The sequence below is a fragment of the Protopterus annectens genome, chromosome 2.part2, assembly GCF_019279795.1.
Source record: "Protopterus annectens isolate FY-2018-M chromosome 2.part2, PAN1.0, whole genome shotgun sequence".
In the NCBI taxonomy this organism is placed as follows: Eukaryota; Metazoa; Chordata; order Ceratodontiformes; family Protopteridae; genus Protopterus; species Protopterus annectens.
Genome location: NC_056730.1, coordinates 889,469,347 through 889,493,393, shown reverse-complemented (window position 1 = coordinate 889,493,393; position 24,047 = coordinate 889,469,347). Strand labels below are relative to the sequence as shown.

The window sequence follows — 24,047 nt, the reverse complement described above, 5'->3', positions numbered from 1 at the left end:
TGAGGTTGAGTGGCACACTGATTTTGCGGGCTGTGTCATTTGGGTAGTGTTGGGGGTGGTGGTTGTCTGCGTTTGAGCTTGGGAGGACTCTTGCTTGGGTAGATTTTTATTGAGAGCCTCTGTGAATGTGGGTGTGTGCTTTGTGCTTTTATGTGTGGGTTTTAAAGAGCTATGTTCCGAGTGTGGTGCAGGTGTTAACCTTTTCCTCTTGACTGCCTAGTCCAGTCTTGGCTGGAGAGACCATGGCTTCCAGTTTGACTATATAAGTGCATCTCTCAGAGGTTGTAGTGTTGGATGGTAGGAGGAGAGGGTTGTCAGTGTACACGAGGCAATTGCTACATTGCCCCAAAATGCCCAGATTCATCAGGTGAACAGGAGAAAACACCGGGAGCTGACCCATGGACATGCATGGATAGGTGTTTACTAATTTAAGTACCAAGAGCCGTTTTCCTCTTGACAAGTGAGGAAAATAGAGTAATGTAGTAATTTATAGTTTTAGTGCTTATACGTTCTGAGCAAGTGCTGAGCACAAGGAAATAGTTTTGAGTGCTGAAACTAAAAAAAACTTGTCTAGTTCTAGTTAAAATTAAAATTAGCTAGTTAGCACCAACCCCAAGAAGTGAAGCAGGCCACGGCCTGTTTGGTGATCCACAGTCTTGCCCCAGATGATGCAAGGGTCTGCAGGCTTGTAGCCTTTTTCTGGTAGATGCCTTGAATAGCAACCGGACCAATCAGGTATGTTAAGCACAGACACAATACAACCAGAAAGTGTCGGGAACCAGTGCACTCTGTTCCTACTCTCACCAGAATCACAATATAAGCACAGATTCTAAGCTGTCACCTATAAAGCAGTTAAGCTTTCTGGTGATCAGCAGTCTCCAGGAAATAATGCAACTGCACTCCTTCTCCCACCAAGAGAAAACAGAAGCACTAATCCCAAGATGACTACTGAGAGGCAGAAAGTGGGATCTACAATAACTGGTGGTCTTACAATAGATGCTTAAAGGTAAGATGAAAAAAAATTGTTTATCCTAAACACTGCAGTGTGCACTAGAGGAGCTAGATGTGAAAGTAGGTAATTTAAGTTTTACCTGTCTAAAAGGTGAAGTTTAGTGGAGATTCAATATTTTTAAAACAGAAAGCTAGATTGAAAGGGGGTGGTCACTTCTGTATTCTGGTACTATGGAATACAGTAGGATGGCCAATAAATTTAAATAGTTGAAGGGGAGTGATTTCACAAAATGATAATTTTGTGCATACTCACACCGGCCAATAAAGGCATGGAGGAAATGAGATATATGGTCAAATTAACATAAGGGGCAGGCAACTAGAAAGACAGTGGTGTTTCACAACAGTAACCAGGTGGGAGGGTGTGAAATTCTCTGTCGGACTCACGAGAGAGCTGTGGTCTCTTTTCAAGTTTTAGTATGCAGTTAAAAGCAGAATACAAGTAAAACACAGTGTAAAGAAAACAAATCACGGTATACAAAATAGAAAAAGGCAATAAATACAAAATAGAAAAAGGCAATAAATACCAAACGTAACAAAAAAGCAAACTAACCTTTCCCTCACAGCAAACTATCTGGGGGAGTCTTTCCAGTAAAGCTCTGAAATGTTTTATTTTACCCCTTACATAGAAGGTTTAGTTCCTAGCTTGTGTCTACAAGTCAGAATACTTTTTAAACCCATGGCTATCTGACAAGTCTAATTTGAGAATTATGACTAACCAGAACAAAGGCAAAACATTATCAATACTTACAAGCAAAAACACATTCTAAGCTAAGTATTGCTATCAAAACGTAAAGAAAATACACTCTAAGCTATGTACCAAGTCTACAATATGAACAGCACATCAATATGCTACAACTATACAAACTACTACTATTAACCTAACTATCCTGTCCAAGTCTGCCAAGAAACTAATCCTATAAACTGCAACACACTAAAACTAGAGAGCTAAATCTCTCGGTGGGGAGGGAAAAAGGGAGCTATAACACAAGGATATATTACTGTGAAGGGCCCTAGTAGAACACATCCAAAGTCTTCAGGCAGGTAAACGAGATCAGATGTACTAAGATGGAATGCTGGGAATTATGGGTTGGGGAGGAGTCAGAGACAGGATCAGAGAAGTTTCAGAATCTGTGCAGAGGTCAGATCCAATTGGATCCAACAACTAGAGTTGAATCAGATGAAAATGGACAGCATTGGATCCTTTGGGTTAGAGAAAAGGGTAGAAAAGCATATAGGAACATTTCTGTCCATGGGAATGAAAAGGCATGCATCTTCCAGGCATGAATACAAGGAATCGTGCAGCAAAATTTCCTTACCTGTCTGTTGTGACTAGCCAAAAATATCTACTTTAGGAGTCCCCCCACAGGTCAATTCCTGGAACACCAGGTAAAACTTCCATTCCACAGTGGTCTGTCCTGGTCCTACTCAGCTTGTCTGCAATAATATACTACTCTGACAAATGTAGATAGCCTGGAGAGACGGACTGAACTGAATAACTAGATCCAAGGATACAACTAGTAAGTCGGCAAAGAGGGTAGAGGACGTAGTTCCACGATTTATGTACCATATCACTGTGGTGCTGTCTGTGATTACTAGCAGAGGGCCCAGAGTTCAAAAAATGTACAGCGCGCGCGCGCGCGACAGATCAGAGCGCGCGCGACAGATCAGAGCGCGCGCGACAGATCTGACAGGGAGCGAGAGCGAGAGCTGACAGGGAGCGAGAGAGCGAGAGCTGACAGGGAGCGAGAGAGCGAGAGCTGACAGGGAGCGAGAGAGCGAGAGCTGACAGGGAGCGAGAGAGCGAGAGCTGACAGGGAGCGAGAGAGCGAGAGCTCCGACAGCGAGAGAGCGAGAGCTCCGACAGCGAGAGAGCGAGAGCTCCGACAGCGAGAGTGCGAGAGATCCGACAGAGCGAGTGCGAGAGATCCGACAGAGCGAGTGCGAGAGATCCGACAGAGCGAGTGCGAGAGATCCGACAGAGCGAGTGCGAGAGATCCGACAGAGCGAGTGCGAGAGATCCGACAGAGCGAGTGCGAGAGATCCGACAGAGCGAGTGCGAGAGATCCGACAGAGCGAGATCTGAAAGAGAGAGAGAGATCTGAAAGAGAGAGAGATCTGAAAGAGAGAGAGATCTGAGAGAGAGAGAGAGAGAGAGAGAGAGAATCATAAGAATAGCAGAGGGCATGAAACCTAGAATCCTGAGATATTTTCTAGCAAAACTCTGACATCTGCCAGGGAAGATCAGGAAATGCTCCTTGCAACATTCCACTGACATGAGGAGGAAACAGTCATGAGAGCTGTATCTAGCAGAAATCCCAGAAACACTGTCCTGTGGGATGGAGTAAGTGAAGATTTCTCTATGTTCGTCTGAGAATAACAGGCTGAGAAAAAAAGTTTATTACCCAGTCTACAAATTCTTAACAGCCTGTGAAAGGATGTGGAAAAATAAGGCACCTGTCTAAAGATCAGGAAAATTGGAAATGTGAATGCCTTGCAACCTGTAATGGGCTATTACAGGAGTAAGGCACTTTGTAAACACTCTTGGAGCGGTCAACAAACCGAGGGATAGCAAAAAAATGAAAATGTAAACAAGAGAAATCAGAGGATTGGAATATGACAATCATTTAAATCCAACATCACTGGAAAACGGAGATGGCATGAGTGGTAACAGACTGTAGAATAAGCATCTGGAATTTAGGAATTTTGATGTGAATGAAGGTTTAAAAAAAGAAAGGTCTAGGACAGGTCTCCAAAAGCTCCTGCTTTTTTTGGTAACAAAAAAGATTCTCTAATAAAATCATTTTCCTTTTAGGTCTGGAGGAACAGGTACTATAACCCCTGAGACAGCATTTGATCTGGGACAGGAGGAAACAGAGGCCTGCCTGGGTGGATGTACAGGAATCGCATAAAAGGGAGGAAGGGAATCCCAACTGCCAGTTGTAGCCTTTTAGAATGATTCTGGCTACCCAAATATCTGAAGTTATCTGGTAAGACAGAGGAAAGTGAAGGTCTAGACTCTAGGATAGCTTCACAGGATTGTTAAGATGAGAAAGAAAACTGAGGGGGCATATAGTCAAGTCTGCTTTTAAGAGATTGTCCTTTGCTTTGGGAGGTCCTCCTTTCTTCTTTGACCCCGCCCCCCACTACTGTTTTTTGAAATTTCACTTGCCTGTGCCTTGCCGGGAACACGTATTCTATTTCATGAAAAAGGAATATGAACAGGAAAAAAGTTACTATAATGTTGTTGAAGGCAGTAAAATCTGGGTAACCCCCTAAACCAAAAGTTATGCACTCAACATAACATTCCATCTGTGCTGTCCGTTTTAATCTCTCAACTGATGGGTTTGGATCCAAGACTCTGATCTGACTTGACCGCTTCCACCAGATTGGATCTTAGAACTCTCTAGTGCCTTCCTTTACCCATAATGCTCCACCAACATAATGTACTTCAAATTGAGTTTGCTGCTGTACTTCAAATTGAGTTTGCTGCTCCTAGATGCAAAAGGACAACCAATAGAAACACCAGAAGCTGAACATAAAAAGGAAAGCTGGAGCTCAAACAAGGAACAGAGGTTACTATACAAATCTTGGATCTCTCCAGAAGGCAAAAAGGAGGGGGCAGGTGGGTGAGGAGTTGAAGAATAAAGATGGACAACACAGATGAAACAAAAAGTCATGTACTCTCCATAATCAAACGTCATTCATTCAACTGATGGGACAGAGTCCCAAGTAATGAAACCACTGGAGACGCCCAAGGAAGGATATTCTGGAGCACTGCTGAGCCAAATCCTGCTCTGCTCCTAAAAATCAAATTAAATTTGCAATGAACAATGAAAGCGTGAGGACTAGCCCAAGTTGCAGCTGCAGAAATATCTAAAGATGCTCTGAACCAAAAAAAAGAGGAAACCACCATATATCTTGTGGAACCTCTAGGAAGTTTTAGTAAGGATAAACCCATTTTACCATAGAAAAAGGTTATACAGTCAAGTCAACCATTTGGCCAATGTAACTTTAGATACTGGATTGCCTAATCAGGGAGGAGAAAAGGAAACAAGTGGTCAGATTTCCTAAAGTTATTGATTCTATGAATGTAGAAACGAAGTTCTCTATGCATATCCAAAAGATGTAATGTATTTTCCTCAACTTGGAAAGAAACCAGGTCATTTATCTCCCAGTTTAGCATTTGACTCCGAAGCTGCCTTAGGTAAAAAGGATGAATTAGTTCACAAGAATACCCAGTCTTTGTGAAAAATTAGATAAGGAGGCTTTGAAGACTGAGCCTGGAGTTCAGATATTCTTCCAGCTGACTAATAACTGCTAGAAAAATGGTTTTCCACAATAAAATTTTTAGGTCAGTTTTGGCTGAAGGTTCAAAGGGAGACAGAGATAACACCTGAAGTAATACATTTAAATCTCAAAAGGGAGTAGGATCCTTTAACGGAGTCTAAGCAAATAAATAAAATAAATAAATTAAATAAAAAGACTCCCTTGAGAAAAGCCTTACATAATCTAGAAGAGCTTAATGTAGAGTCATTTTTGCCCACATGGAAATTAGAAATGGCAGCTAACTGAACTCTAATAGTACAAGAACTAACTCCTTCATTAGGACTGAAGCTAAAAATTCAATGATCACTGGTACAGGCACTGAAAAAGGTCCAGACCTTTTCTAAGGACCCAGAAGACAAATATACTTACTCTTGTAAGTCTTTCTAGTAGAAGCCTTATGGGAAGATAATAAAATATGACGGACTAGGGAGGACAACTAGAACTGTCTAGTAATTAATAGAACTAGAGAAAAAATGCAGTCAGTTTGAGGCTTATTAATTCTGGATGAGTCATGCCTGTCGGTTGAGACAGTTGGTCTGGAGTTGGATCCAGAATCCAGGGTGGATGTTGAAGACAAAGCCAGAGGAACAGGAACAAAATCTAACGAGGTCAAAAGGGTGCAATGAGGTTAACTGTGTTCAACTGAGCTGCTTTCTGAAGAAATTTGGGAATTAGAGCCAAGGGTGGAAAAGCATACAGGAGACTGGAGGGCCAATCGTGAACCAGGGCATCTCTCTAAATAGATGCACCAAAAGGTAGAAGCAGCAAAATGAGCAGCAAAATCAAGTTGGCAAATGTAAAAATAGCGTATCACAAATATTTATTCTCCGCTTTCGTCAGACTTCTTCAGAGTGATAAAACCAGAACAAAATCACATGACTTAATTACTTAGATAAATTAATTATTCAATCAAACAATAAAAATCAATCTATGCTCATATTAAACATATTCATAACATTTACATAAAATGTAAAGATATAAGGTCACTGTCCTTGTTGATATGTAATTGACGATGTTTTAAATAACATTTCACATTTATAACGTCATTTAAACCAGGAGGGGAATCAGATTTTAATCTTATTTGCCAGTCAGTCTCTCTTTGCTGTAAATAATTTTTATAATCACCATCCCTCATATCTCTGTTACAAACCTCTAAAACAGAAAACAATTTCTTAAAATTCAAACATACTAAAGTATGCTTAAAAAGGGCATTGGTGTCCTCTCTTTTTTTAATGCTATAAAGATGTTCCCTGATACGCGTTTTTAAATGCCTGGTGGTCATTCAGACATAAAATGCCGGACAGGTTGAACATAAGGCAATATAGATGACCCCTTGTGTACAACAATCAACATAGGTCGGCACTGCAAGGGTCCTGTTGATGGAACACACCGAAATGTAAGGACCCAAAGAAATGTAACGACACATGTTACAGTTTTAACAGCAGTGCATGCCTTTTTTTTTATCACTGAAGACCTTACTAGGGCATCTCTCTGACTCTCCTGAGGGGGTGGGATCAGAGCAAAGAACCTGTTCCACTTTGTTTTTGAGCAGTGAGGCAAATAGATCATAGCATGGCTGGCCCCACTGATGGAAAATTCTCTCCATCACACAGACAGGTGAGAGACCACTCCTGAGGCATCAGAATGGACCCGAGTAGTTTGTCTGCAATCATGTTGCATTTCCCCTTGATGTGAGCTGCTATTAAACAGCAACTGGAAGAGATCCATTACCATACTGTTACAGCTTTTTTAGAAACAGGATAACATCTGGTTCTCCCTTGTTTGTTGATGTACCAATCTACCTACATATGGTCAAGTCTGTACTGTAACTGTCTCAGATGGGAGAAGGTCTTGAAAAGCCTGCAACACTAGGAGGACTACTCATCTCCAGAACACAGATGTGAGTCTTGGCCTCTTTGGGGGACCACACACCTTGGACTGTCCTTCCCAAGTAGTGTCATCTCCACCAAAGCTGGGAGGCATCCATGGTCACCATGCCCTTGGGAAGGGGAAAAACAAACTGACTGCCTTTGTGGAGCTGGTTTGAAAGAATCCACCATAGACAAGATCTTTGGCATGGATAATGGATGTTGGAAAATGGACCATCGAATCAAGAGTCCAGAAGGATTCTCATGTGAACCCTGGCCAGTGGAACAAAGGTGGTGGGTTCCATGGCTGCAGCTAACACCTGTAGCATCAGTCAGTCTGGAAAAGATAAACTCTGGATCACTTCCTTGACTTGGGACTGCAGTGTGTTTAATCGAGTGAAGGAAGAGAAGCGGACTGTGCACAAACAAGCACCTATGAACTCCAGACTGTGTGTTGGGGTGAGTTGAGACTTGTAATTGACTAATTCCCAGATGGAGAACAAAAGTGGAGCAAGTAGTCTCTTGCCTGTAGTAGTTAATGTCTGGCTGGGCCAGTAATCAGCCAGTCATCTAGATATGGAAACAAACAGAATCCTAGCAGTCTCAAGGGAGCTGCTACCACTCATGCTTTGGTGAACACCCTGGGGGATGTGATGAGACCAAAGCACAGTGCTCTGAACAGGTAACAAGTGGCTTCCAGCTGGAAATATAAGCATCTCCTGGTGCACCCGATCATTTTGATGTGATGGTACACATCCTGAAGATCTATCAAACATATCCAATCATCTTTTGCAGCAGAGGCAAAATAGACTGAACTCTGACCATCCAAAACTTTGTATATTAAACAAACTGATTTAACTTGCTGAGATCCAACACTGGTCTGAAGTCCCCTGTCTTTTTGGCACAAAGAAGAATAGAGTATGTTCTGGACCATCTCTGGTCTGGTGGGACCTCTTGGATGACACTTTTCTAGCAGCTTTTTTATTTCTAGAGATGCTGCTTCCTTCTGACTGGGTTGAACATTGGGGATTTTCTTCATAACTGTGGGAGGAGCTATGGAAAATGGTACTGTATAACCTCTGGATACAACCCTCTGAATCCACAAATATTTTGTGCTAGACAACCAGGCTCTCTGCTGCAGGGATAAATGACCCCCAACTGCCTCCAAAGAGGGACCAGAGCCCTGCTTCTGCAGACCTCCTCTGCGGCGGAGACTGAATTTTCTGGTTCAGATCACTCCTCTGCCCCTTGGGAGCCATCTTCACATGAATCCTGGAAAGGCCCCTGGGACTTAAACCATATCTTTTTGCCACCTCGCTGGTTCCTAGAGAACGGCCGTTAAAGACATACACCCATGGCAGACAGGCTCTTTCCCTGTTCACACCTGGGGAGTGTGTCCTTAACCTTAGGGCCAAACAGAGAAGATCCATCAAAGGGTGCATTGATGAACAAAGACTTAAAAGGTTCTGCAAAATCACATAAGTGGATCCAGGCAGGTCTCCTGATGGCTATAAGCCTGAACCTACTTGCCTGACCCTACTGCCCATGAGGTACCTTCGCACGGCATGGAAGATCAACCTTATGAATGCATTTAAGACAAATTGGAAGGTGGCCAGCTGTAAGATTATGTTCTCATTCTCAGAGCACATGGACCCTGAAAGATATTTTACAAAATCTTTGATCAAATCTCTTTGCAGTATTGTAAAACGTGCCAAGTAATTCAGTGACCTAAGGGGCAAAGTTTGCCAAAGCATAAACACTCTTCCCAAATCTGTCCAAAGCCCTAGGAATCTCTCTTAGAGGGATGAAAAAGAGAACTCTATTCCATTTCATTTTGTGTAACTGCAGCCACAACCATGGCAACAGATACTTCCTTGTTCCAGTGCGCACAGTCTTTTGGGAGGGGGGGGGGTGCAAGAATTTTATCCAGTCTTTTAGGTATTGCCTCCACAATGTCTGGCTCCTTCCACGCCCACTAAGTGACAAAGTCTTTGAGCTCATCAGCTGGGGGGGGGGAGTCAACCAAGATGTAGATAGGCCAGACCAGAAAGCCTCCAGGAACACAAATTTCTCTTGGCAGGGGGTATTGGAAGACCAACTACCTTTTTGTTTCAAAAGCTCCAGGATGTCTCCAAAGAAGTCATCAGGTGGTGATCTGTGGGACCCCTCTCCATCAAAATCAATGTCCTCTGAGATTAGTGGGGGGCAATCCCAACTGCCTCCTCTTGCATGTCCTTTTTCAAGGGACTTCCTCAGTGGGGAAGTGTCAGAAGAGCGAGAACAGTGCCCTGATGGACTGGCTGGAGGTACTCTCAGGTCTCAATGGAAGGGATGATTGAGGCTCAGAACACAAAATAGTACAAGGCAGAGTTGCCTGATCCAAAGGGGCAGTGAAGCCTGCTCTCTAGTCAGAGAAAAAAAAACATCCACAACATCCAAGACAGAACGCCTAGGAGAAACAGAAATCAACTGTTCCAAAGCTGGAATCTTAGGTCATCAGCTCCTGCAACCCCATTCATGTTCCACTAGAGGAAGGAGTTGGACCGGAGCTATCCAGTGCTGAGGTTCAAGAAAGCTTTGGAGTCAACTCCAAGCCCCCGGATCCAGTGCTGATAAGGCTCCAAGAGTCCTCGGGCTCCAAAACACTCAGAGCTGGTCAGCTCAAGGGAACTATCAGAGTTAAAAAGCAAATGTTTTCTGGATCTGAAGTAGATAACCCCCCCCCCAAGAATCTCAGAACTGATTGCTCTGAAACAGAAAGACGGACCAGAGAGGAAATGGAAAGGCATCGGTTCTCAGGCCAGGACGGGCTTCAAGCTGGAAGAACCCCCATATGTATCTATGCCCAGAGGAACTTCCTCATCCTGTCCACGTCTGCTTCTGAAAAGGATTCTGGAGGATTGAAGAGAGGGATGCAATGTCAGGAGACCTAGAACACCTTCAAGGAGATTCTTCTAGGAAGAAACAAGGAAGCCATGATGAAATCAGATCCGATGGAAGGGGTGGGGTACAGGTCAGAGAAGAGCTTGATTTTTGAGTTGTCTGCTCAGGCTCCAAGACTGATGGATCTAACTTCTTTTGAATTTTAGCAGAAGGCTCCAATATGAGGGAACCAAAGCTGAAGTTGAGGACCGATATGAAGACCTTTTCTGGGATTCCTTGTCCTTAAAGAAGTCAGAGAAATCAAAAGCTGACACTGTCAGGGGGTTTGAGCCCAAACCACTGAAGATGATTATGTAGAGGGTAATAGACCCCACAGAACTAAATGTGGTCAGTCAATGCCCTAGAATTAAATCTGAAGCAAACAGCAGAGTCAACATCAAGGTGAGCTAAACCCAAACAATACACATTTCCTGTGGGCATCAGAATTTGGTATCTTATGACCACAGACAATTAAATCCAGAGGATTTCTGTCTCTGAACTGCTACAGGCAACATGAAACAGATACCAAAAAGTATAACGCTAGCAAAAGCTACAAAAAAACAACCTAGTCTAACAAAATAAAAAACAAACTTTTCTAACAAAGGGAGAAAAAGGAAAAAGCGAACAATGGTAGACATGGTATTCTAGAACAGTACAAATGGATACCAGCAATGGTAATGAGGGAAGTACCAGAACATGGTAATTGACAATAAAAAGGTAAAAGAAAATTACCTAAAATATGGTAGGGAGAAAGAAAAAAAAAAGTTATACATTAACAGTAATTAACTCACAAACACCAGTAAAAGGAAAAGTCTGAAGACCTCTCCAGGAAACGCTTGAGAGCCAGAAATCTGCATCTGATTCTTAATTGCAGCAAATGAGATCTGAAGTACATTAGGCTGGCAGGGCATTGTGGGTAAAGGGAGGCACAAGTGTTCTAGGATCTGATGATCTTGTAGAAGCAGCACAGTCGGATCACAGTCCTGGATGACAATGACATCATCAAATTTAACTTTCCCCTTTCATCAAACCATTCAAATGACCACAGCAGAGTAGAGCCAAACACTAATCAAGAAAGCAATCAGAATCTCAGCTTTGACATAATCTGGTAAATTCTGCGACTACAAAAGCAAATCTCATCACTCAACGGCAGCTGCTCTAGAAACGGCATTAGCAGTGTCACAAGCATACTTTAAAGAAAGATTAGTGGTGTAAAATCTTAGCATAACCATAGATGTCCTCCTCTTTCATGTTGCAGTATTCTCACATATGGGATCAACCCGAACATCCGGCTCAGCTGCTTGGGACGTCACACTCAGGGCCATAAAACATGGGCCATAAATGTCATGACTGCATGCAGAGACCTCAGAACTGACTGCCCAGTCGGACAACAGTCTAGGGATATAGGAAGGATGCCATCCAGACATGGAAATGGTCCTTTAGGGGGATACAAGGGAGAGAAGGAATACTGCAAACATGGAAGAGAAAGACACGTATGGGTATGGTACGATTTTACACAACTAATCTATGCCCTTCTATTCTCATGTTGCAGTATTCTCACATATGGGAGAGTACCACAGCTAAATCAGAGCAATGGGTGGAGGAAGAGGTAGCAGTCTCCAGGAATCCATGGTGGATGGCCTTTGCAAATCCTGCCCTAGCTCTGGAGAGGTTATCCAATTTATAGTGCTTATTGGAAGTGTGTACAGAACACCATGTGGCTGCCTCTAAGATAGTGACTGTATCCAGGCCTTTAAGAAAGGCCCTTGAAGAGGAGACCACTGCTCCAGTGGAATGTCCTTTAACAGTGTAAGGTGACTCTCTGCCATGGAAAGAGTAACAGAAGTTACAGGAGGATATTGTCTGCCTGGATACAGCTTTCCCCAGGGGCCTGGAGTGAAATGATACAAAGAGATGGGCTTCCTAATGTCCTTGGTCTTGTCCAGATAAAACCTCAGTTGGCTGTGAACATCAAGGGAATGGAGCACTCTCTCACGGTCGTTCTGTTGCAAGGGGAAGAAGGTGGGCAAATGGACAGATCGGTTGAGTGACAGTTCATTGACCACTCTTGGCATGAAAAAGGGGTTACTACGAAGAGAACCCCTCTCTCTGTGAAAGATAGTGTAGTGTGGAGCAGCCATGACTGCCTGCAGCTCAGACTCTCCTAGCTGAATTAAGGGCTACTAACAAGATAGTCTTCCAGGTACACATCTTGAAAGTGGCAGAAGCTGCAGGTGCAAAAGGGGCAGTAGTAAGATTCTCTATAATGAACGTTCAGGTCCCACGGATGGGGGATAGGTTTCCTTGGGGGTCTGATGTGGAGAACCCCTTAAGAAAAAGTTTTACCTCTAATCTTGATAAAAGGGGTTGATCAATGGGTAAGCAAGCTGAAATGGCTGACAAATGGACTTCCACTAAAGAGTATGAAAATTCGGGTTTTAGGAGCTCTCACACAGGCTAGAACTAGAAGAACATCCATTTGGAAGGGGTCTAGTTGCCTTTGAAGACACCAGCTGGAGAACCTTTTCCATTCGGATAAGCAGACTCTCCTGGAAGTAGGTTTCCTGGCCTCCTGCAGGACAGACAGCACTTCCTCAGACTAAAGGTGTCTGAAAGGGATCAGAAGTTTAATCGCCCACAAGGTTAAGCTGAGGGTTTTCAGATTAGGATGGACGAGGGATTCCTTCTGTTGTGTGAAAAGGTCCATCTTGTGAGGAAACATGTGGTGACTGCCCTTGGCAAGAGATAGAAGGGGGAACCAATGCTGCCTTGGCCAATAGGGAGTCACCGGCAAGATTTCTAGTTTGTCCCGCTGAAATTTCAGCAGGACTTTCTGGATATGACAGAAGGGGGGAAAGCATAGAGGAACAGCCCCTTCTGAGAGATTAAAAAGGCATCCACTTTCCACATTAGTGGCAAGGGGAGCCTGGCGCAGAATAGCTCTAGTTACCTGTTCTGAGGGGAGGCAAACATTTATCTGTAGGGTGCCCCATTGGTGGACAATGTCTAAGAAAACATCCCTATGCAATATCCATTTGTGATGTTGAGAGAATGATCTGCTGAGGGCATATGCCTGATTGTCTTGTGATGGGATCTAGACAGTCTGCGGTGTTGCTTGTACCAAGTGGCCAACTTCCATGCCTGTATTGCTAGCCTGCAAAGTAAGTAGGATCTGGTCCCCCCTGCTTGTTGATGTACCATATCACTGTAGTTTGGTCAGTGAAAACTTGAAGGGTCCAGGTTGTATGAGCGGGAGGAACTCTTTAAAACTAGGAGAGCAGTCATTTCCCTCACATTGATATGTTTTTTTTTCTGGAGAGAGGGCTCCCATTGAGCCTGCACCTTGAGACCGTTCATAGTGGCCCCCCATGCCTGATCAGAGGCATCTGTGTGTATGAACTGGATTGGCTTGGTAGGCTGTAGAGAGGCCTGGGTTCTGGGCTATTTGCTGGATCCACCACCCCAACTTTTTCTTCAGGCAGAGCAGGAAGGGGCACCAGAAAATCCACAGGGTGATTGTGATGGGACCAGACATTTTTCAAGTACCACTAGAACTTTCTCATGTGCAACCTGGCAAGGGGCAGCTGCCATGAAACCCAGAAGATGGAGTAATTCCCTGGCAGAGATGTGGGTGACTAGGTTTTGGAATAAGCTGGTCAGAGATGTGACCTTGTCTTGTGGGAGGAAGGCCTTCATCAAATCTGTCCTTATTCTGCAGCCCAAGAAGATCTGGTCTTGGGATGGAGTGAGGGAGGACTTCAGTAGGGAGAGAGTAAACCCCACACTTTAGGAGACACTGAATTGCAGTATGCCTGAAGAGTACTTGACTCTTCTGCTAGGATGAGAAGGTCATCCAGGCAAGGGTAAATCTGTATGCCCTTTGTTCGGCAGTAGGCTACTGCTGGAACTAGACACTTTGTTAAGACCCTTGGTGCTGAACACAAACCAAAGGGCAAGGCAGTAACTTGATAGTGCAAGGCTGGCACAGCAGTGCAGAAATCTCCTGAAGTCTGGGTGGATGGGGGCATGGAGGTATGCCTCTTTCAAGTCCAAAGTGACAATGAAGGCACCAAGTGTCAACAGTGGAAGAAGGGTTTGACTGCAGTTCATGCTCACAGTACTGTGGGTTGAGGCAGACAGCACAAGCAGAGGAGGTATGGGCAGCAGACAGCACAAACAGATGACAGCAGTACAGACAGCACCCAACTTGTCATCCACCTGAAACAGTAACAGATAGTGGACCACTTCTAAGAGGCAGAGATACTATAAGAGACCTAAATCAAAGCACATCACCCGCAACAAGAGTTAAAGGGGAATGTGGGTTTTGCCTACACCAGGGGGCACAAAGCCACATGTACTACAAAAATCTTAGCCACATGGATCTTTCAGCAATTTACAGGGAGCACAAATATTGAACCATTTCCTAACATTATAATACAGGATATGGAAGCACATATCCAGTTCCTCAGGATACCACAAGAGTGCAACCACCACATGGGCCTTCTATGGAAGAGCCCATTTACACATGGTACAGGGTGCCACAAATAGGTGCGACCAAACTTCAGCTAGTCCAGATGGGTAGAGCTACATTAGCAGGAATGTCTTCCTTTATGAACAGCCACATGGTCTAAAATGTTCATATCATTAAGTGCGACTGTGCAGCAACCAGGCCACACACGATTCTCAGACATGGCACATGTCTGACCTACACCAGAGGTTACTGCAAGGGAATTTCCCCACAGGGTCACATGGCTGTTAGGTGCAGACCAGTACCAGACAAACAGGCCTACGCACAGGTATCATGCATGGTGGAAGCAAGTTGTACAATATTTTGTGCATTGGGTGTGCAGGCAATGCCACATATGCCATACAGCCTTGACTGATGACCCTAACACGCAACATTCAGAACATGAAGGAAATGTCCCAGAATTCAGCCTATGGTGAAACCCAGAATAAAGTGGAACGTGCACCCATACTAATAAGGGGATACTTCCAATGTTTAGACACCTCAAGAGACACTGGAAAATAGTTCATACATATGCAGCAAGGTTACATATACAACGAACAGACCAATACAGTAGCAGATCTTTAGGACACAAGTTTCCATACAAGTTGTAGCAGCAGAAAAGACAGCTGCAGAGTCGAAGAACATGCAGCAGCAGAATGAGAAGCAAATCACAGTAGGTGTAATACAAAATACAGCAGTGGCAAGGAGAAGATGCTTAGTCTACAACTATGGGCCATAATACAAACAGTATAAAATGATGCGTGCAGTATCATACTCAAGCAATACAAAGTAGTGCACAGACTGCTCAGACAGTCAGACCCACACAGATTAGGAGGTGGTAAGAGCAAAGTCTCAGCTACACATGTGGAACACATGTATCCATGTACAGGTTTGTAACTCAACTATACTATGTTCATTTCTCTGAATGCTGCAGTAGCCTACAACTATTTGGCTAAAATTCCAGAAACCTATTGAGTATAGTCCCAGTCTAGCAAAGCTTGATTTAGACCTGGAGAAGGAATCCCAATTTGTAATGCTTTATGTTAACAGGTGACCCATATCTTAATTTGAAAAAAAAAAAAAGGATTTCATAACGGATGTTTAACAAAATATCAGGAACAAAGGAAAAGGAAAGTAATACTAACTGCTACAGGTGCTCCAACGACGACAGTACAGGAAAAAGACAATAGACTCGTGATAGTAAAAAGCCATGGGCAAGGGAGGCAGTTTACACTGGCATGTATTTATATTCCACCAAAAACTGCTACTATAAAGCTTAATCGGGACTAGAAAGTAGTTATGCAAGCTGCCACTTGGCATGACAGTAGATGTTCAAATTCTTCAGTGCTGCAGTAGCCTATATCTATTTGGATTACATCCTACCCAGGATATAATGGCCAGTCTTCAAGTCTCTGGCTGCCCTCCACACATGCAGCCAGGCTACTGTGTCATCATCCACAGGGAGAAAAGAGCAGCCTGGGTGCAAATTTCTTCAGGACTTTGCCAGACAAAGCAAGTCTGTTGACATGGTGAAGATAACTGAACTGGCATCAGGATGGCTTGCACATGATGTTCTGTTAAAGCAATCAAGCAGGATGATTCATGTGGCAGTTTTGCTGTTTCATGGGGTGAAATGGCAGATTACCATCCTCAGCACTTCTGAAAAAGTTATGCGAGAAGAAACCAGGTGATGTGGCAGAAGAGAATGCAGCTGTTATAACTTATGCAGCCGTGACAGAAAGTAAAAGAGGAATGCAGTAATGTGTTTGGTTTTGTGGCATCAAATAATGCAGTAACTAAAACATATGCAGCAGTGACAGCAGGTAAAAAAAAGACAGAGCAGCAACAAACTGAAAGCAAAATTGTTTAAAAAAAGGAGACTACCAACTTTGAGAATAAGAACACAAAATGACATAATAGACAGATATTATGTATAGGGCAATTGGGTAACATGTTCTGTGTTTTAAAGCTCAAGAAATTCTGTCTTTACATGTATTGGGACAGACTTTGTGTGACTTTACATTTGAAGCTGATGGACTAATGACATTTCTGGAGCTGCATAGACATTAACAGAACAATTATTTGTTTTGTGGTAGTAACTTAACTGTTAAAAGTGTTATTTTGCAGTTTAAAACTGATGCATGCATTTTTTAACAGTATCCTTCCAGTTCAAGGTTTGTGTGAAACTGTTGATAATACTGTGAAAATTAGAAATGAGACAAGCGTATGGAATGGAGGTTGGAAGTGGTTTTGAAATTTTAAAGGTTGAAACACTTGCCAAGTGTTATTTTTGTGTCTGGTCATAGGAGATTAAGATATGCTGGCCAACCTAAATCATGTTTCTTTTGTAGGGACTTTTCTCATTTAATTAATGATTGCAACAAGATAACAATGGAACCTGTGTGGGGAGAAAGACATACAGCAAGAAGGTGTGTGCCAGAGTGCAGACTGTACAAAAATGGACTCGTTTGGATGGATTGTCAAGTGCAAACAGTAAACAATGAAAAAGAAAGGAAATGAGAAGAAAACAAAACATACAGGAGGAACACACAACAGGCTGGGGAAGAGGGTAAACAAAGTGAAGAAACTCAAAGAAAACAATATGGAGAGGAAAGAGATGGATTTGTGCATGCAGGAAGACCGGTCTAGAGGAGGGACCGATAAAGTTCTAACCAGTTAAAACTATCTAGGATTATTTGTACAAAACTAAGGAAAATATTCAACTGGGGACAGAGTAAAAATAAGAAAATGAAAAATTGAAAATATTTCCCCTCAACTTTAAGGAAAAGCAACAATTTTAGAGCAGTTTCAGTACTGTTAATACCAACTAGGATAAAGATAGTGGAATGGTGTGCTAAATGTGATTTGTAATGTAAGAAGAAAATGTAAAAAGAAAGGGGAAGGTAAAAAAAAATACAGCAAGTGTTAACACGTGATAAATTAGCTGTCTGGAATAAAAGTCAATGGACTTCTAGAAGGGAGACTTGGATCAGAGTGGCTTGGCAGTAGTAGATGGAGTTTTTCATACCATTTATCAATATGATGTAAGTGATGGAAGAAAGGCAGTATATTAAAATAGGAAAGGGAATAAAAGAATAAATGAGAAATTATGAAATGAAAATGGAGAGTAGGAAGTATTGCACTTCTAGAAGGATCATATAACCATGAAGGACTTCTATTAAAACTGGTATGAATGGTGGACCAAATTTAAAAAGTTTTTCTTTTTCAATTACACGATGATGCCAGAAAGGAAGAAAAAGTGAAGTATGGGGAAATGTACTACAGAATAATATAAGAGTATTACAATAAGGAAAAACAAGGCATTACTATTTATGCAGACATATTTAAAAGGGAGAAGGAAAATAAAAAAGGAGAATTACAAAGAACACAAGAACACCTTACAAGTATTGTACTACAGCATTTGGAAAATATTTATAATAAAAAGGAAAATGAGAGAATGGAAAGTAAAGTTTGCAGAAAGAGTTAAGGAATAAATAGTGAATTGGATGAAGTAAATGTTGATTCAGTACCAGGCTCGGATGGTATTAGGTGTGAAATGCACAATAAGCTAATGCACTGGCAAAAAAGTAATTTTTAAATATAATGAATGAATGAATAGCTGAAGGAAGGGTTTGTTTATGATCTGTTATGTAGTGGGATATTAAAATTTATATACAAGAAAGATTAGAAGAATGAAATAAAATTGGGGACTCATCACGTTAAAGACGGATTACAAACTTTTTATGATAACAGTAGAATGGAAGGATGACGGACATTATGGAAGAAAGCATATATGGTATAAAAGGGAAGGGATGTCAATTGCTATTAGTTGTGAGAAACTGTAGATAAGTAACAGGGAAGATGTGAAACTTATGGTAACATTAGCAAGGCATTTGATACAGTAGAAATGTTGCTTTGTTGGACATTATGGAGTAGTACGGACAAGGTAATAAATGTATGTTTGTCAGCATATCAAAATATGAGAGTGTGTTGGTGAATGGGTGGCTGAGTAAAGAAATATGGTTAAGTAGTACAAGACAAGGATGTTCTACGAGTAGAATACTGTTTGCATTGGTAATGAATGTGATAGTGAGCAAAGTAGGTTATAAAATGAAAGTGATGCAAAAGGATATGGTGATGCCATTAGTTTTGACATAAGCAGACTATATAGTTTTAGTTGCACAGAACAATAAACAGATGTGGGAAGTGTTGGTTAATCCAAGTGGATGTTTAAAGGAAATGGGAAAGACACTGAATAGATAAAAGTAAGTTTGGGTGATGTGGTGAAAACTGGGTTATGAGAAAGTGCATTCAGTGCAAAATAAAGTAATTATATAGGTAACGGAAGTCTACATATAACCACACCCTGTATTCTACTCACGTGAGAGGAATTGTTCTAAACAGAAGCTGCCATCTTCTTTTCGGAGTTGAATGCGCACTCTGCCTGTAAACTGGCCATCCCTATTCAACTCTCGTGGATACATCTTGTTCTTCTAGTGTACAGAGATTAAAAAAAATTAACAGAAAACCAAACAAAAGCTTAAGGTAACAACCAGAAAATTAAAAATTTTACCTCTGTGACAACATTAAGTCCTGCTACTACACAAACATCATGAATTTCAGAGACAGTTGGATTTTCCACAGCCTGTATATAAAAAAAAAAAAAGCAGTGATCAATTAATGACCTTCAGGTACTCAAAACAGTACAACAATTAAATTGCAGTGGGTGTGTACCAATGTTCAGCAGCCCATCTAATTCTAAAGGGACTGAGTGACATCTCTGTGATCCAATCCATTAACACTGCACTATAAAGCCTTCAAACCAGCCAACCTAAAACAACCTGAAAAGATACAATGATTCGTTACTAGAAAGATAATACATTTTCAGAAACTATCACCATATCCATACCTCTCTAACTGTCCAGATTTTTGACTCATTTCTGGGCTCTTCATAAAATTAGTGGCTTTCTGGCAAATCAATGAGGACTGAAATCACTAATGACACATTTGAGTTTCATACTTCATATCCTTCAAGAAATGTATGGTAACAAAAGTCCTGTTAGAACAGGAAAATGTATGGTAACAAAAGTCCTGTTGGAACAGGATTCTTGCAACATTCTGATTCTATAAAACGACAAGCACCAAAATCCCAGCGCACAGTACCTCAATTAGGGCTGCAAGATGTATATATAATAGTAATCCGACACAAGGAATATTCCAAATAGCAGCACTTTAATCCAACACAGCAGCAACAGTTCGTACTAATTCACTTGGACCCATTGTCAAATGTTGTCCTTTAAAGAATAGTTCCACATTTTTCTTCCTAATAAACATTTTAATATCTACAAGCAACCTAAACATATTTGTTTTACACTGTGGAATGAAGCCAAAACCTTTTGAAAATAAGTCAAAATGAACTGTTGCTGCTGTGTTGGATTAAAGTGCTGCTATTTGGAATATTCCTTGTGTCGGATTACTATTATATATACATCTTGCAGCCCTAATTGAGGTACTGTGCGCTGGGATTTTGGTGCTTGTACTTTGTTTATCAGTTCATTTTTTGCACCATCCATTTATTTTTAATTTTTTTAACATTCTGATTCTAGCAACATTCTAAGTTTATAAGAACAATATTTAAAATGTGTCCCTATTTTTGGGGTTTGTCCTGTTACTTTAGATTTTGTCCAGATTTTATCTCCAAGTTGAGAGGTACAACCATATTCCATTTATTATAGGTTAGCAGGGACCTTTGCATGGTCTATAAAGATCGTAATAAGGTCATATTTGGGGGGGGGGGGGTTCTTTGCTTAGAGCACATCATTGAGGGAACCCAATAGTGAACAGTCAAATATAACAGAAAAACAAAAGTTACATACTTTAACAAATCTGCTTTGGCAGTTTAAAGTCACCTGCAGGACTATGACTGGCTTACATTTCATCAGCTTAACCAATAAATCTTTCCCCGGCTACTGTACTCCCTCCCCATTATCTATAATCCCCAGCCACAAAAAAGAAGTTGTATCTTAATGTAACATTCCATCTGTGCTGTTCATCTTCTTGCATTCATCAATCACGGATGGGTTCGGTTCTGAGCGCTTGGAACAGAGTCGGCCTTTTCACCAAGCTCGCGCCAGCCTAAAACTCTCAAGCTAAGCTTCTACCCAGAATGCCCTTCTCCCTGTTACCTCAGATCGAGATTGCTAGAGATAGAGAAGTAAGGCAGAGGCCACTTCTGCGCAAATACCCTAGGACACCACTTGGATTGGACCCAAAGCATCCCCCAGGAGTCTTTGGAGGGGGAAGGAGGGTGGGAAGTGATGAATGAAAGAAGATGAACAACACAGGTGGAAAGTTATGTTAAGACATAACTTCTTTATCTGATGATGTTAATCTTCTTTCCATTCATCGTTGATGGGACAGAATCCCACGCTACCTTGAGGTCCATGGGCGGCCCTTATGGAAGAACATTCCTGAGTACCACTGAGCCAAAGGCAGTTCTCCCTCCAGAGACCAAGTCCAATTTGTAATGTTTGATAAAGGTATGAGGCTTAGCCCAAGTGGCTGCTGCACAAATGTCATCCATGGAAGCCCTGGAATGGAAAGCTACAGATGTTGCCATAGATCTACTGAAGTGAGCTTTAACTTCTGGCATAGGTTCTTTTATGAGGAAATAGATGAAATGTATGCAGTCCCTTAGCCATTTTGATAATGTAACCTTGGAAACAACATTTCCTATTCTAGGCCCAGAAAAGGAGATGAAAAGTTGTTCAGACTTATAGATAGGTTGGTCCATCTAGGCAAAATCTCAATTGCCCATGTACATCCAAGGAGTGTAGGCAGTACTCTCCTTTAATGGAAAAATTTGGAAAGAACACTGGTACGTCAATGGTCTGGTTAATGGAAAATTCAGAAAACTTTGGGAAGGAAGGATGGATTTGTCCAGATTGAACTCTGTCTTTATGGAAGAACAGATGGGGTCTCTTGATACACAAAGCATGCAGCTCCAAGACCCATCTGGCTGACACGATGGCTATTAGGAACAAGGATTTCTAGGACAAGAACTTTAGGTCACACTTCACTGCGGGTTCAAAAGGTTTTTGAGTCAAAGACTGAAGGACTAAAGTGAGGTTCCATGGTTCCACATGCTGTCTGACAGGAGACCTGATATGAGGGGATCCCTTGAGAAAGGCTTTGCATAGATGTAAAGAAATGAGAGGGGTGCCATCTATACCACTGTGGAAATTAGAAATTGCCTCCAGGTGTACTCTTACGGTAAAGGCAGAGGCTCCATTATCAAAAAGCTTAGCCAAGTATTGCAGCACCGCAGTCACTGGAACCGAATACAGATCTAGCATGTTATCCTTAGACCAGATGGAGAACCTTTTCCATTTATCCTGATATAGTCTTCTGGTGGATGGTTCATGAGAGGCCAGAATGATTTGTCGAACAGGTGAGGTGAGATTAGGTTGCCTGGCAACTAACGGAAGTGGAGAAACCAAGCTGTCAGCTTGAGATTGGACAAATTCGGGTGGCTCAACCCTTGGGGTGAGTAATCAGATCTGGAAGAGGTTCCAGAATCCACGGCAGGTATACTAAGTGAGGCCGAAGGAAGGGGAACCAAACTTGAGGCCAGAACAGAGCTATGAGGATCACCTTGCATCTCAACCACAGAGCTTTCGTTAGAAATTGTGGAATCAGGGGAATGTGAGGATAAGCATAAAGAGGTCCCGTGGGCCAATTGTGGATTAGAGCATCCCTCGGGGACTCCCCCCTCCGGGGAAAACAGGGCAAAATAGCTGCTGTACTTGTTGCTCAATAGGGAGGTGAAAGCAAGGCTGGCCCCTGTGGCTGAAGATTTGTCACCACCTCGGGATTGAGGGATCACTCGTGAGGCAGGACGATGCATCTGCTCAGTTTGCATGCAATTACGTTGGCGCTCCCCAGGATATGCATTGCTATCAGAAAGCAGTTGGAAGCTATCGCCCACTTTCAAATTCTCATGGCCTCTCGACACAAGGGGTAGGACTTTGTTCCTCCTTGCTTGTTGATATACCATACCACTGACATGTTGTCTGACTGAACTGCAATAGTCTCAGAAGGGAGAACCCAATGAAAAGCCTGCAACACTAACAGCACCTCTCATTTCCAGAACGGTGATATGCAGGTGGGCCTCAGGTAGACCATGAGCCTTGGACAGTCTTTCCCTGGAAATGGCTCCCCCACCTGATCAGGGAAGCATCCATGGTTACAATGGCTCTGGGCTGAGAAAACTGAAATGGGCAACTCCAAAGTTCTGCATCTGGACTCGTCCACAAAAGGTGGTCCTGCTTGCAGGAGTTGGTTATTTGAATCTGGTAACAGAGGGGGGATGACAGTTTGGGAACCACTGACAAAGGAGGAGCCATTGTAGGATTCATATATGTAGCTTCGATAGGGGCACTACTGGAATTGAAGCTGCCATGGATACTAGGCCCTGAAGAACTTCTCTTGCTGAAACTTTTGTTTGACAAGAGTATCACTTGGAGCTGGAGCCTCAGTTGCTGGAGTCTGATTTGGGAGTGACACTAGACAGGACCAGATATTGAACACTGCTCCAATGAATTCTATTTGTTGTGTAGGAGTAAGGTTTGATTTCTCCCAATGTATTGTTATTCCCAAAATATTTGAGAGAGAGACGGAGAGACAGAGAGAATAATGCAGTGCTGTTACCAGAAGAATGCAGTGCTGTTACCAGAAGATGCTCGGTGGGAGCAGTGAGGAGCCAGTCATCCAAATATGAAAACATATGGAATCCTTGTAGTCTCAAGTGAGCTGTGATCACTGCCCATGCACTTTGTGAACACTCTGGGGGCTGTAGAGACACCAACCGGTAGGGCACGAAATGGATAATGACTGGCCCCTAGCTGGAAGTGAAGCAGACTCCTGGAGCATTTTTCCATTTTGATGTGGTAATATGCATCCAGGAGATCTAGAGAGCATATCTAATTGCTTTCCCTTAAAAAAGGGAGACTAGACTGAACCATGACCATCTGGAATTTGGTTTGGGTGACAGACTTGTTTAAGCTGCTGAGATCCAAAATGGGTCTCCAGTCCCCTGTATTTTTTGGCACCAAAGAATCTTTAGTAGAATCCGGATCAGTGTTGGTCTGGTGGGACTGGTTAGATTTTTGAGACAGCTTTGTTATCTGAGGCTGCTTCTTCCCTTTGACTGGGTGGAACATCGAGAAGCCTTTTTGAAAGATTTGGTTGACAAGAAAGGGGAATGGTGTAACCTCTGGTGATTATACTCTGCACCCAACGATCGGTGGTAATAGATTGCCAGGCAGCTTGGTGCAGAGAAAAAATGACCCCCGACTGCTTCCAGACGTAAGCAATCGGGCTGCTCCTCAAGAGTGCTGGTAAGGCTGTACAGA

The 24,047-nt window shown here is 42.5% G+C and overlaps 1 protein-coding gene across 1 annotated transcript in view; it reads right to left on the bottom strand.

Annotated features, from left to right (window-relative positions):
* The window catches only part of SRP19 (signal recognition particle 19), a 236,124-nt gene that overhangs the window by 41,963 nt on the left and 170,114 nt on the right, over positions 1 to 24,047 (bottom strand). Inside the window, exons 3-4 of the mRNA XM_044064470.1 lie at positions 19,208 to 19,279; positions 19,016 to 19,127 (exon numbers count right to left, since the gene is read on the bottom strand). Of these exons, the coding sequence (XP_043920405.1) occupies positions 19,016 to 19,127; positions 19,208 to 19,279 (184 nt within the window). The remainder of the gene's footprint in view (positions 1 to 19,015; positions 19,128 to 19,207; positions 19,280 to 24,047) is intronic.